The sequence below is a fragment of the Alosa pseudoharengus genome, unplaced genomic scaffold (assembly GCF_046254945.1).
Source record: "Alosa pseudoharengus isolate Yale_2024_CS ecotype anadromous, Long Island Sound unplaced genomic scaffold, YU_APseudo_1.1 YU_APseudo_1.1_scf_22, whole genome shotgun sequence".
NCBI classification, from domain to species: Eukaryota; Metazoa; Chordata; class Actinopteri; order Clupeiformes; family Clupeidae; genus Alosa; species Alosa pseudoharengus.
In genome coordinates this window covers 19,699,091-19,713,858 of record NW_027468680.1, presented here as the reverse complement: position 1 = coordinate 19,713,858, position 14,768 = coordinate 19,699,091, and the positions used below count along the sequence as shown (strand labels likewise).

Genomic DNA, 14,768 nt, shown 5'->3' with positions numbered 1-14,768 from the left:
TACGGTGTGATGAGATTTTACTGGGAAGACCAGGTAGCAGGAAATGTTGCCACCAAGTGCCTGCGTGTCAGTTGCACCGACACTTCCCAGGAGGTCACTGGGACCCTGCTGGAGAAGTTCCGGCCAGACATGAAACTTAAAGTGGACTCCTTCTCTTTGTATGAGGTCCACATCAATAAAGGTATGTGGATCCACTACTTTGTAACTAATATGTAATGTAAATATGGATCCATATTGACAGTGTTTAATCCAGTTATGGAATATAAGAAAGCCATGACCCTTCTCTTCATCCCTGTTATGTTTTGAAGAGGAAAGACAGCTAGAGCTGAATGAGAAGCCACTGCTCGTGCAACTCAGCTGGATTCAAAACAACTGTGAGGGACGCTTTGTCCTGAGAAACACCAAGACTTTACCTCAGGTGTGATTCTCTCTGCTTTGTGCTCTGTATAACCTATTAAAGAGCGATGTCAACGGTTGGCATATAGTACAAAAACCCAGTATGATAGTGCTTGTTAATAGCATGTGCTGTGTTTTTATTGTTTCTCTGCTATGATAGAATACTGAAGAAGTGAAGAAAGAGAAAACAGGTGTCATCCAGAATTTCAAGAGGACACTGTCCAAAAAAGACAAAAAAAGAGACAACTCTGTTGGTCGTAATGACAATAAAAATGGAAAAGAGAATGGGTATGTTACTGGTATTTTTCATTACACACTTCAATAGATGTCCAATAGAATCAGTTGACTTACCCACACATGGAACTTAAGCCATAAATAAAACTCAGTTGTTGTGTACTGTTAGAATTACTACAACCATTAGATGACATTTGATTGGAAGTCAAGTTTTGTTTTTGACTGGAAGAGAATAGATTCTTGATGTTGTTAATGCCTCTTTATATTAATATATTTCTGTTGTTCTTTGTGTTAAATGTCCATTTAATGACTTTTTAACAGACAAAATGTGAAAAAGTCCACACGCCAGCAACAGGCCAGTCCATCTAAAACACCAAAGTCTGATGTTCATGGGAAGAAGTCAGGTGAGAGAGGCTTACGTTAATGAAATTTGTAGCTAATGTAGGCTAATACAAATAGCTCTGACTTAACATAACCTTACTATAACAGTGACACACCCTAATGAAAACCATATATACAAGGACCTCTTAATCAACCTGGGTCATGGAGAAGGGATTATTGTTTATATGAGGTTTACACATTAATGCTCCTTTTCCTGTGTGTGTTTACACGATTTTAAACAGCTGTATCTAATTTTTGACTCTTTACCAACTATCTTTTCATCATTTCTGCAGGAGGACCACAAAATAAGGTACTCTGTCATTATGAAATATTTGATCAATTTATCAATTTTTGTTCAAATTATGTATCTATTTGTACATGGATTTATGTTTTGTTTGTTTTGGGTCTTTACACTCTTGTGACACTGGTGCAAGTAAGGATGGGGGTTGCGTACATTGTGTGTGTAAGCCATTGTTCCTAAAGAATGTGTAATTAACATATTTACCCTCCTTTTCTCAGGCCTCCGGAAGCCAGGGCCCATGCAGGTCAGAGCAAGCAGGGCAGGCTCCCCAAAACAAAGACAACTGGTTAGCATGCCTGGGAAAGACCCAGATATACAGCATTGAGTGAAAACATGCTAAAGATCTGTATGAGCATATTTGGCCAAAGCAGACTGTAACCTCTGTTTTTCATTTTTTGTTTGCTATTCTTTTTCCCAATTAAGTTTAGAAACCTTTGAAAGGTTACATTGGTAGAAAAATAAATACTTGCAAGGAAATGTATAACTTCATAATAGCTCAATTTTATAGCAAAAGAGGAATGATTACTGCTAATGAAGCTATTTACAAATGGAATTAATTTCAATAAATGAATGAATGAAGACACTGAATACTATTATGTACAGATTTTTAAAAAACGTCCTGTTTTTCTACATGTCAGCCCATCAACACAGACGCTGCCAGTCAGCATTAAGTTAGCAGACAACCGTAAGTAAAGCACATGACACACAAATTACATACACCTGCTTGCAAGCTGCCCTTCAGCAACTAGACAGGATGTACAGGTCAGTGTTCACCTTTCTTGTTCTGATGACATTCTCTATTTTATGTGTCTCAGATGAAGAAGCATTCCTGGTTGCCATAGTGAGCTACACCAGCTCCACTGTGCACTTCCCCCTGTCCCCAGCCTACGCTTTCTACCTGGTCACTCGCTCTCTGATTGGTGGCACTCATGACAGTATGCACCACATTGCCACCATAACAAACAAGATGGTGGCCATGATAGATACTGTAATTGAGGTTAGTCATGATATTCCACACATGAATTTGATAGGTCTACATTTCTGCAGAATGTATACATTTCACACATAATACAAACATAATTGTTTACTTTAGCATTTAGATTCTGAATTCTAGACTCATGAGAAATCAAAAACATGTCGGAAGAGTATAGGGGTACAAAATGAGATGTTGTGAGATGATCCCATACGGTACACGGGTACGATACACACTCACTGACCTCTCACCTTCAGAAACACAGGACCATTGCTGTGTCTCTGGCCTTCTGGATGGCCAACGCTTCTGAGCTGCTGAACTTCTTGAGGCAGGACCGAGACCTGAACCCTCTTACCAGGCCAACTCAGAAAACTCTGGCTCAGCTAGTACACCACTCCTTCAGGTAAGAGAGAAGAAATAAAAGACCGTAATTACCTCCCTGATCTGATCATCATCTGATCTTTGCTGTGGCCTTATTACTGCATCATAGCTATATCCTAACTGTTTTATCATCCACTGTCACCTGTTTTGAAAATAAGTATAATGGTTAGCAATTACCAGCACCATAGGTGTCTCTCTGCAGTAAAATAATCTGCTGTCACACATTAGTTACCAATATGATACTGTTGTTAATTCAATTAACTTTATTGTTGGCATTGTTGACTGATGCTAATATTATTGTGAGTAATTGTATGTGGTTGTGAAATCTGTGCTCTTCAGATACCTATCCCAGCGTCTGCAGAAGGACCTTGAGAAACACATGCCATCTTTCTTGACTGATGCTAAGGACCAGACAACCAAGTCTTCATCAATAGGTGGCATATAGAACTTCAAATAAAGTCAACTGTACTCTCTAAAAAGTATCTTGAAATCAAATACTGGTAGTTACAATAAGGCTTACTTTATAAAGCCCCAGTGTCCATATGAAGGGGGATTAAAAGCCACTGCAACATACCATCTTTTTACCAGTTGAGTAATGAATGACACTGATGTGGTATGGCATCCGTATCTGATAACCAGTCTGTTCCTGGTCTTGCATCCTCCATCTGTGTGCAGAGGGAGTGCTGAACTGTCTGGTGCGAGCCATGAGCTTGTTGCGCAGGTGCCGGGTGAACGCAGCCTTCAGCATCCAGCTCTTCTCCCAGCTGCTGCACTTCATCAGCGGCTGGCTGGTGAACTGGCTGCTGGGCTCAGGGCAGACGCTAAGGGGTCACCACCGGAGGTCACCGCTGTGGCTGGAGACTATGCGCCAGCGACTTGCTCTTGTCTCAGCCTGGGCCGAGAGGCAGGGCTTGGAGCTGGCAGCTGACTGCCACCTGAGTCTTGTTATGCAGGTTTGTTTCTCTCTCTCTCTCTCTCTCTCTCTCTCTCTCTCTCTCTCTCTCTCTTTCTCTCTCTCTCTCTCTGTATGTGTGTGTGTGTGTGTGTGTGTGTGTGAAGGATCCCTGAAATGGTCTCTGTGAAAAAGTACACGTAAAACATTTTTTCCATCTCTACTCACTGTCACACCACTGTCAAAACAAGCACCACTCTCACTTTCTGACCTTATTACTGAAGGCAAAACACTTATGAAAATACAGTATATACATTTAAAAGGAAAATGTAATGACAGTTTTGTTTTGTTTCACACAGGCCATAACTCTCCTGAGCATGAATACACAGACCATGCAGGACACTAAGAGGGTCCACGAGGCCTGTTTCAAACTGAATTCCCTACAGATACGCACACTGAGTGCCAATATGCCTACCATACCACGTGTGAGTTGGCCACATGCTTGATACTACTGTATATCTTTAAGCCATCGTTGATACTGTGTCAAACTTTTTGAAAAATGAAGGATCCTAATGTATAGTTTGATTGTGCTTACATCCACCCAGGGTATGATTGATAACCTGGTCTCTATGGCAGAGATCACAACAGATAACGTGCTGAAGAGAGAGGGGTGGGAGATTCGGCTGGAGGTGGATGTTGACCTCCACTTGCCTTTCCTCCTGCCCGAGGACGGTTACACCTGTGACAGCATGCAGGGCATTCCACATGGTTTCCGGGACTTTCTGGAGCCCATCTGCCACAAAGGTGTGGTCAAATACCCCACACAACCTCTCGTTAGATTACTGTATATCAGAGGATGTCTGAGAATGTTTCTTCATGTATTAGCTTCACACACAACTGTTATTTACCGGTACAGATTTTTAAAGGGTTAACACCTCAACGTTCAATATATGATTTTTAATATTTATGTTTGTCCATTATAATACAGTAAAAGTAACCCGGGCTCTGTTTGTCATTTTCCAGGCCTCTGTTCTCTGATGTTTCAACCCCTCTCTTCTGGCACTTGGACTGTCTTCTTCAGCCGAACTGACTCTGTGTCCTCTGACACCTCAAACTTGTGTCACGAAACGAACAGCACTGACCTGATGGTCAGTTTAGTGTTAGCACACATGGTTGAATGCTTACACTGATGTTAGTTACCTCAGAAATGGATTGCTGAATTGTACCCTTAGTAGTGCAGCCTGTAGCAACTAAAATACATTAATTTATTTTTTTTCCCATTAAGAAACCTGATGTGATGATGATTGCTCTTAAGAAACCATTGCATCGTGGACTTGGCCTCAGCATAGTCGCCGCCAAGGTGAGGATGAGCTCAACAGAATTAATTCAGATGTATTTTAGATTAGAGAGACATTAATGATGTCTGCCTGGGCTGAGAGGCAGGGCTTGGAGCTGGCAGCATTAATGATGTATTTCTAAATAATTCTGAAATAGGGATCTGGACAGAACAAGCTGGGGATTTTTATCAAGTCCATTGTGAGGGGTGGAGCAGCACACGTGGTAAGTGCCTAAGGTTGAAGAATGTTTACGTGGATGTACAAACTTTGTTGATAAGATTATCTCATTAGATTTATTGGATCTTGCTACATTTCCAAATAGAACATTCTGTTCTGAACATTCATGTGGATTCATAGTTTTGTATGCTCACTGTGTGACTACAGGATGGCCGTCTGACAACAGGAGACCAGCTTCTCTCTGTGAATGGACAAAGTCTAGTGGGCCTCTCCCAGGAGAAGTAAGGAAGGAGTGCAAGTGTATATTTTAAGTCTCATCACTGACACAAACAAAATACCTACAGGCTACAGACATCAATACGTTTCAATCATTATCTCAGGTTCTGTACAGTTTGTATCATGATCTGTGTTGTTTCAGGGCAGCAGACATCTTGTTGCACAGCAGCTCTGTGGTGAACCTGGAGGTAGTGAAGTCGGCAGCAGTGTTCTATGGACTGGATGACATGTTAATCGAGCCCCCAACAGTCACGACCAGAGGTGAGGCAGGATCAGCTGAGATAGAACTTCATGGAGTCAAAGATGGTGGATAGTATCTGACTGTGGATTTGTGACATTACCGTGGATACCAAACTATTTCATATTATTTCCTTTTCATTATTATTCTACTGTTATTATACCATACGTTGATTGGCACTGCTGTCAGATTCCTTCATCAGGAAATGGCAGGAAAGTGGCTCATATCTTGTTTTTTGTTCTTGGCTGTCTCCAGCTGAAACAACAGAGCAGATCAGCCCCTGCAAAAAGCTGATGGGGATGAGGGGAGACCCCAAAGCTACGGTCCTCCTGAGGAACAGATGGGAGTACCGCTCTAACCCCAACTTGGCTTGTGAGAGGACCAGCATCCTCACATTACTCATGACATGAAACACTTTTAGATTACAATGACATTTTTGTGTAACTTGATTCCATCACATATACAGTAACTGCACTGAATGGGGTCTATAGTAACACACTGCTGTGATTTGCCTTTACAGCAAACGTAATTGTACTTAAGTTAGAAATGATGGATCTTTCTCTCATCTTCCAGATCCTCACAATGATTCTTGTGAGATGTCAGTTGACCCAGTCACCCCAGCCAATAAGATCACATCAGTTTCCACAGGCAATTTACTGGTGAATATTCAAGTCTGTTTGTATTTCTACAGTATTCCAACTCCTCTGTTCGTGTGAGCGTCACGGCATGTTTATATTTGTGATTCCCAGGAGGAGCCTGGCTTGCCCCCCTGCCCTCCTGAGCCTGTGTGGGGACACCAGAGGGACTACCTCACCCTGCCGACACCCAGATCTCACAGCACTGCACAGCAAGAGCCTGAACAGACCCTCAGCACAGCGCCTCCAGACAGACCTACTGGGGTGAACACTATGGTGGGTGTGACATCCAGTGTTGCCAGATTGGAAATGACGAAATATCGTACCGAAGGCTCAAAATTATTGTAGCGTAGCCTACACAAGTCAAATGCACAAAATGCAGTTATTTTTTCTACACAAGCAATTTTTGACTAGACCTGCAAATAACCACAATAGATCAATAACTGGCCGTACCTTAGTAGGAAGGTTTAAACTCCACCTCCAAGTCATTGTCGCAGTCGGAAGCCACATCCACTGCTGCTGTGTTGCCAGATGATGATTAGATCTGGCAACACAGCAGCAGTGGATACAGATAAGATGTCGTCATGGAGCGCTACATAGTGTTCATCAGCTTGTAAGCAGGACACCTACCCACTTGTAAGCAGGACACCTACCCACCTGTAAGCAGGACACCTACCCACATTCTTAACACTCTGAAGAGTGCACAAGTCCATTTAGAGTGTTTGTAATGAGCCGGTTTCGTGGTTTTGTTTTGATGAGATTAACTTTGGAGAACACCCGTTCACATGATGCATTCGAATGGGGAAACACTATGACATCAACGGCAAACTTTCCCAATTCACTGAACACGGCTACACCCCAAAATCCTCCAACGTAGAGAAACGGTGCCAGGCTATCTGGCAACACTGGAGACATCCACTGTTATTGGTTTACTGTCTTTCTACCTTCAGATTATGTTGTACATTTGATGCTACCATGAAACAGGACCACATCATGATGGCTGATATAAAATAATAATAATAATAGAATGCAAAGAGTATAGATAATGTGTTAATATTAGTATGTGAACTGTAGTAAGGACTTTTTTTTCATTGTTTGTCTGCAGAGATACGCTCGGTCACAGGAGAACTTATGTGAGGAGAGACGATCTCCGTCCGTTCTAGACAGATCACAGATCTGGAAAAGCCAGTATGATCTTGCCAAACAACAGACCACAAGCCAATCCATCGCCATCCCTGTGCAATCAAACTTCAGCACACTGACCAGAACCAGCCACCAAGACCAGTGGAGGGCCTCAAAAACGGGCATTCTCATGAAGACATCCCAGCCCACACGAATTGACGTCCCAGCCTCACCGTCGCACGGACTCTCCTTTGTGACCTTCCGACCGCCAGCGGCTTCTCCAGCAGGAAACCAGAGCCACAGTGGCTCTCATGCTCTGATCAGAGCCCCACCATATGCTGCTCTGCTTCAGGACCGTCAGGGCCGACACCACCCCGGTCTGGTTCCGTCCTGCTCCACGCTGCCTCGCCCTCGCCTCTCTTCTCTCTCCGCGCAACAGCAGAGGCTCTCCGTCAGACCCCAGACCTCAACCCTCAGGCCAGCCTCCACGCCACCAGCCCCAAAAGAGTCCCCAAGCCAAGCCCTCACTTCCCCACATTGTCTCAGCTCCACCCCTGCTAGTAGGCATGCGCAGCAGCCTACGGGTCTGACCGCTGAGTCGCCTGCCGGAAGTGGCCTCTGGCTGGACCCGTGGCGCAGGGAAGAGCGGGAGCGTCTGCAAAAGCAGTACCGCCACCAGGCCGTGGACCAGCTGGAGCAGGAGGTGCAACAGCTGCAGGGCAAGGTGCAGCGCACCCTGGAGGAGAGCGAGCGCCTGCGCAGGCTCTCGCTGGAGTGGCAGTTTCAGAAGCGGCTGCAGGAGTTCCAGCAGAGCGAGAGCGACGAGGACGGGGACGTGGACATCAGGGAGCACGAGCGGCGGCAGGAGGAGAGGAGGACGGTGGTGGAGGTGAGTGACACTGACCAGGAAAACACAAGAATGCATCGAAAAGAGTAGGAATGTCAAGGACAGTCTTCAGAGAGACAGATTGATCGGGGTCTGTAGTGCTACTACTATTTTATCATTGTGTTACGAAATACTTCAATAATAGATCAATATATCCATCCCATGAATCCATCTCTCAGACACAGCCAATAGAACACAGCATCAACCAGCTGCAGAGTAAAGGTCATGAAGACAAAGCGGAGGTCAAGAGCCAGCTTAAAGGAGAGGTCAAAGGTGAGAAAGCAAAGTACTGAAACAACTGAGGTGTAGCAGCATTTGAAGTTAATAATTATTGACAGTTGTGTGGTGTATTCTTGAACAACAGTGTCATTCTACTTCATGTAATTCTCAAGGCACAACAGGAAGTATTGTGGAGTCCGGCTCAAATTACAATGCAATGAATGGAAATCACCAGGGGTAAGCTCATTTGTTTGTGAAGTGCAATATTCAACAATTAATTAGACTTAATAGAAAAAAATCACAGACTAGAACAGGTTTCCCCGGGTCGCAAGAACCAAATGAGCCGACGTGTGTGTTTGGCATGCACGGACAAGAATGGTAGCGTGTTAATAGAGAGAATCAATTTTTAAATGTTTGCGGGTGTATGCGTGTTTAATCTTGGATGCTTTGGCCCTTTGGTTTGGCATGCTTGACATAATTTGGCCCTTGTGCCAAACTATTTGAGGATCCCTTTTTTGAGGCATAATACATAAATGTTTATACATGCTACAAAGATACATTATATTCATGTAAATGTTTTTGTTGGTTTGCTACAGAGGAGACTTCGATCAAGTGAAGGCACCTGAGAAGCTGTCCTTTAAGGAGCGCCAGAAACTCTTTGCTTTAGCTGTGAGCTCCTAATGTCCTGTAGTGAATGTTTTCTCATCAAGTGGTGTGTAGTCTGTGTGTACATAAATGGAACCAACATTTGTCATTGTCTGTTCAACTGTGCTATGTTGTGGCTGGTGTTCCCAAAGTTTGGAATCTTTTCAGTCTTTGGATATTTTTACCTACCTTTTTTATAATTTCATGAATTATTAATTTTCTTATAATGTCTTGTATGTTTTTATTTAATCTTTTTATAATTTTGATGTACAATTAATGTGTCATGTATCACTATGCTGAAAACCGTGGTGTAGATTTTACTGAAATGTTCATCTCTGGATCTGGGAGTTGCCAGTCTAAGACCAGATGAAATACATAACTATATAGCCTAGTTTTATGTTAAGGTAATTGTTTTGTTATTGCTGGAAGTGATGATTAAGCTGACTGCTATCAGACATCCTGAGAGAGCTATTACTAAAATAGATTATGATTTAAAAGCATTGACTGTATGTTTCTGGTCCAAATGGAGACAATCATAAATACCTTTGGTGAGATTCATATATTGTAAATGTGGGTGGCAACAGTGAACATGTGGAGTGCAACATCATGTTGCAGTGCAGTAGTGCAGCTTCAAAGAGGACATACAGTAGCTAAGGTGATTATTGCTCTTTTCTGGTTGTGGGTGGGTTGCAAGAGAAAAAATAGTCTTGTATTTGTCAGCGGCGCTCAGTTGCAATGAATTGTCTCAGACTGTGCACTTTGATCGGTGCTGACACATTGAAAGGTTAGGAAAAAACTACTGACTGCAGTCTATTGCAATCTTGTTCTGTTTTTTTAGTAGCAGTATTACCAGAAGGGTGAATTGGAACAACATCCAGTAAACCTATACAAGGCAAAGATTCAATAAATGATTTAAAAATATGACAAAAATGCTGTGCCTCAAAGTTCTTGTTATTGTATCCAGTCATATGTTTTAGTAAAACCGTATCAAATTCTTTCATGTTCATCATTTATGGAATCTCTCAAGATTTGTACAGATGAGGATTCCTTTTGTGACATTCCTCATATCTCAAATGTTCTTGTCTTCACACATTATCCTCACATTGCTAGCCATGCATGCACTCATTGAAAGCTTAGCATATTAGAGGACCAAACTTAGATTAGAGGAAACTGTGAACAATGTTCCTAGCAATATTTAAGCATGAGAAGTTGCTGGTTGTGCAAAGATTTTACTCTGAAACAGGATCAATTTCATTTTACTATCAAACAGATTCATATAATGGCATTCATATAATGCCATGTTATGATCCATTTGACAAGGTATTTGAAAATAAGGATCATACTGACACAACATTAGTAACAGACCATTCAAATCTATACATGAGCCGGCTAGACTGTGTTGGGTTGCCACCGGTTTTCCACCAACAAAACCCAAGGCATGGATCCTCACAGCAAATGGTCCTCATGTTACATGTTACAGTAAGGATTTTACAATCGATGTTTATTTGTGTCATTGGTTTTACAGGGTAGGCCTACAACTGAAATGTAAATGTCTTTCATTTGGACTACCCTCACTTTTGAACCTGGGCCTGTGTATGCTTACATTTAGCCAAGTGCTCTTACACAGGAAGTTTGGTAATTTCATCATTGCCTAGGCCTTGTTATTTATTAAGGTAACCTAGTTGATATTTTCCTCTTATTTGAACAGACTTTAGTTTTATATATCTATGTATAACTAAAGTCTGTTCAAATTATATATATATATATATATAAACTAAAGTCTGTTCAAATAAGAGGAAAATATCAACTAGGTTACCTTATATTAATAAATAACAAGGCCTAGGCCAGTGATCCTCACTATTTTTTTCACAAGAGCCACAATGGCAGTGCAAAATCAAAAAGAGAGCCACTTTTAAGACAACGTACTAACTCACCTTTGCAAATGTGCATTTCTACATGTGTAGAAATATATCTACATCTACATATATTTCTATATATACAGCCAATGCTTAATAACTTCCTTTCACATTAATTATTTGGGTGAAGGAAAAAGTATAATTCAGATGTTTGCGTTTTTAGTGCAGTATTGTATGTTTATGAAGCACATTTGAAACAATATATTGGCTGTGTTACCACATAGCCTACAGTGGGTCCCATTTAGAAATGGCCACATAGCACATTCTCGCTTTCCGTGATACACGCATAGACAGTAAAAGATACACGCAGCTGCATGAAATGTATTACAACTTATCGCCACAAGGCGGCAGTTTAAGTCTGCTGTAGCATTGTCGGTAAACAGGGCAGCGGATTGCATTCAAAGGCGTTGCAAGTGGCAGTGAGATATTGTAAGCAGAACGAAACTAAGATCACCTCGTTGAAGTCATACAGTAGACTAGGCTAAATCAGAGCCTACTTTTGTTTTTATCAAGCTGGGGCCAGAGATGATGGCCTTTGGCGAACAGTTTAGGCCTACTCAAAATGAGTAAAACCAAATTTGGCGAAATCTCGCCAAAGCTGCATGCGAGCCACCAATAATAGCTTGACGAGCCGCGTAATGAGTAAAATGGCCTAGGCAATGATGAAATTACCAAACTTCCTGTGTATGCGCACGAGGTTCGAGCGGCCATAGGCTACATTGCACGTGCATGGCCCTGGGTGCATGTTTGCTGAATTCAAGAATGCAGTAATGGTTAACCTTCAGTGGGCAGTTTCGGACCACAGTAAGTAATTTATGTTTTTTTTTCTGTTACGTGTGATGGTCAGAATGATATGTTCTATGTTGGTCAAAATGCTGTTCTTTTTGTTACATTTTAGGCATGATTAGGGGGATGATGACTAGGAAGTCTATGGCTAAGTCCATGTCAGCTAGCCAGAGCTAGCATTGCATAGCATAGCATTGCTGGAAGCAGTTTCTAAAACTACATTTCATTATGCTGTGAGGTTACGTTAATTCGTTCTAGATAATTAAATTGATCTGTCAAATTCCCAGCTATGACGCAACGTGGCATCAAAGATTACAGATTCTGCACCTGTAGAATATAAATGCTAGTGAGTTCTCAAACTTCTCACAAAGAGCATCACCTCGGAAAACAAGTGGCTCTCTGAGTACCACCATAATGATCGGCATTAAAATACAGTAGATTCTACCGTGGGCCAATTTAGCTACATATTTTACATTGTATACTGTTATGCGATATTGACAAGCAGCTGTAACCAGGCGTGTAGCCTAGTGGTAAAATAAGAGGTGGGTAAACTAAATTCGGTGATCATGGTAAGGTGGACTGCACCATGCGGTGTCGATTTTTGAGAGGAAACTCTAAAAGAGGTGAATAAATTATATTTCTGAAATTTCAGAGGTGGATTTACTGCGTTTACTTGCGTTTAGCCTTCACTACATCCCTGACTGTAACGTTATAGCATGCTAACCTCTTCAACCCAACAGTATTCTGGCTACATTGTGAACAAAAAACTTAGCAGAGTTCATTTGAATGCAACAGTTTAAACACATTTGGGCAGAGTGGTTCGGATGATAACATCCAGAGGAGGGGCGGGTTCGTTGCGAGGGGGACAAGGAGAGGCTGCACGAATATTTTTTTTTTTATAGAATCTGAAGTGTCCTATTTATGGGAGAAAAAACACCCGGGAGGGGAGAGAGAGAGAGAGAGAGAGAGAGACAACATACTAAAGTTTGAATAACACTTCACAAATTGGACAAGCGCCCCCTCAGGTGAAATCTCTGCTCCAACATTTCTCGCCCCTGATTGGTTACATTTTGAAATGTTTGCTCGCTAGGAAGAATATGCAAGGGCGATTGGAGGATGTTGGCCTTGCCAACGTGATTGGCCTTCAGTCCAAAATTCTTCAACGTGTCTTAAGTAACATTTACCCAGACAGCTCTCACAGGAGGCGTGGGTTCGAATCCCACTTCTGACTTTTCATTGTGTAGATTGTACTCACCTGAAAAAAACATATAGGTAACGCATAAAGGCGTAAAACACGTAAAGGTAACGCATCATAAACCTTAATTTGTTTGGCTTTGCTGTGAAAACAGCTTGACCCACAAGGGAAGTGTGTATATTGGCTTGGAAAAATTGGGCAAATTATTTTGATTAGTTTATATTAGTTTATACCAGACATGTGGACTCGAGTCACATGACTTGGACTCGAGTCAGACTCGAGTCGTGATTTTAATGACTTCAGACTCGACTTGATAAAATTAGGCATGACTTGCGACTCGACTTGGACTTGAATACTATTCACTCGAGGCTTGACTCGGACTTTGCCTCTTTGACTTGTAATGACTTGACATGTCTTGAGTCAAAAAATACATTTCCTGATCGTGGACCAGTCACCCCAGAGATGCTTTCACTTCCGCGACGAAAAAAACAAAACACATAGTGTGTAGGGCACCAAGAGACGGAGGAAGGACCAATATTAAATAAATATTATAGCTTTACTGCAAACCGATTTGCATTCTTGTTAGACAACGTTTGCAATGTCAAAATGCACCAACATAAAGATGATACTTTTCGGGTCCTCCCCATTAAGATCCAACTTCAACGTATGCTAGCCTACTCCATTTAATTGAGAATGCGTTTCAGCACGCGCACGGAAGGGAGAGAAAACAAGTGGCAGGTTCCAGCTGGCTTCATTGTTGATGATGATTGATATCTCCTTTTAAATATAAGAAACGTATAAAGGGAAATCATGAAGGAAACCAAGACGAGATTAGAGGAAATTGCGGATTTATCTGGTTCTCACTAGGCTACTGTTATAAACTGTGAGAGCCAGGGCACTTTGACATAAGCTGCGTTCACTGTGATTTGGAAAATGGACAAGAATATGAAGAGTTGTCTTTGCCTTTGTGTAATGGAACTGGTGAGTCTTGAAGTCTTCAATAATTCGTTTACATGAAGCACATGATATTATGCCGATTGAAACGCATTCCACGTAGCTAGGTGACTACTGGCTACCAGGCTCATAATCAGGGTCGGACTGGGAACAAAATTCGGCCCTGGCAATTTTCTCCTGGACCGGCCCACTACTGGACCGACGACCAGTAGAAAATACTCAAAATACTTTTTTCAAGGAAGTATGGAAGCACTGCAAAAAAAGCTTTTTTTTATCCCAAACATTTAGCCTATTAAAAGTAAAAACAATACAATTTGGCCCCTGTCGTATACCATATGCAAGTTCATGTAGTGTGATCAAAATTAAAGGAACACCAGGCAACGTTTTCGTGTTAATTAATCATCTTCGTAAGTTAGTATATGGTTAAATGACTCATTACGGGGCGAATGAAGGCTCTCTCGCCCGCCCCTACTGCCTGTAGGAAGAATATCCCACTTGCAAGTTCGGTGTATCCTACCCGCCGACCGAAGCAGGATCAGTTTACAGCACAGAGGCAGGCTAACGAAACGCTAGAGATTGTTGCAAATGTGTGTTTAATGGCAGAGCCAGCGAAAACCCTTGACGGAAGACACAAAGAAAAGGAAAAGAGCTTCAGACCGAGCGAGGGGGAGTTTCGTAGAGAAAAAGCATCAGGCTTGCTTGGTGCCCCTTTAAGAATAATTCAAGAATTTACATTTACATTTAGTCATAGCTGATGCTTATCCAAATGACTGACAGAGCTTTCAATTAACCACATTATAATCAATAGGCCAAAATCATAATTG

The 14,768-nt window shown here is 42.0% G+C and overlaps 1 protein-coding gene across 1 annotated transcript; it reads left to right on the top strand.

Annotated features, from left to right (window-relative positions):
* The first annotated feature begins 2 nt into the window (after positions 1-2).
* Positions 3-9,982, top strand: afdnb (afadin, adherens junction formation factor b). Its single transcript, XM_076299939.1, has 25 exons — positions 3-181; positions 309-418; positions 557-684; positions 952-1,034; positions 1,305-1,321; positions 1,531-1,598; positions 1,951-1,997; positions 2,128-2,309; positions 2,543-2,688; positions 3,006-3,100; positions 3,342-3,619; positions 3,918-4,043; positions 4,164-4,362; positions 4,582-4,706; positions 4,844-4,918; positions 5,053-5,118; positions 5,280-5,353; positions 5,491-5,609; positions 5,842-5,958; positions 6,160-6,245; positions 6,336-6,497; positions 7,327-8,232; positions 8,409-8,502; positions 8,622-8,685; positions 9,045-9,982. Exons 1-25 carry the CDS (start codon positions 10-12, stop codon positions 9,127-9,129), a joined length of 3,624 nt encoding a protein of 1,207 aa, XP_076156054.1. The 5' UTR covers positions 3-9; the 3' UTR covers positions 9,130-9,982.
* Positions 9,983-14,768: the final 4,786 nt, after the last annotated feature.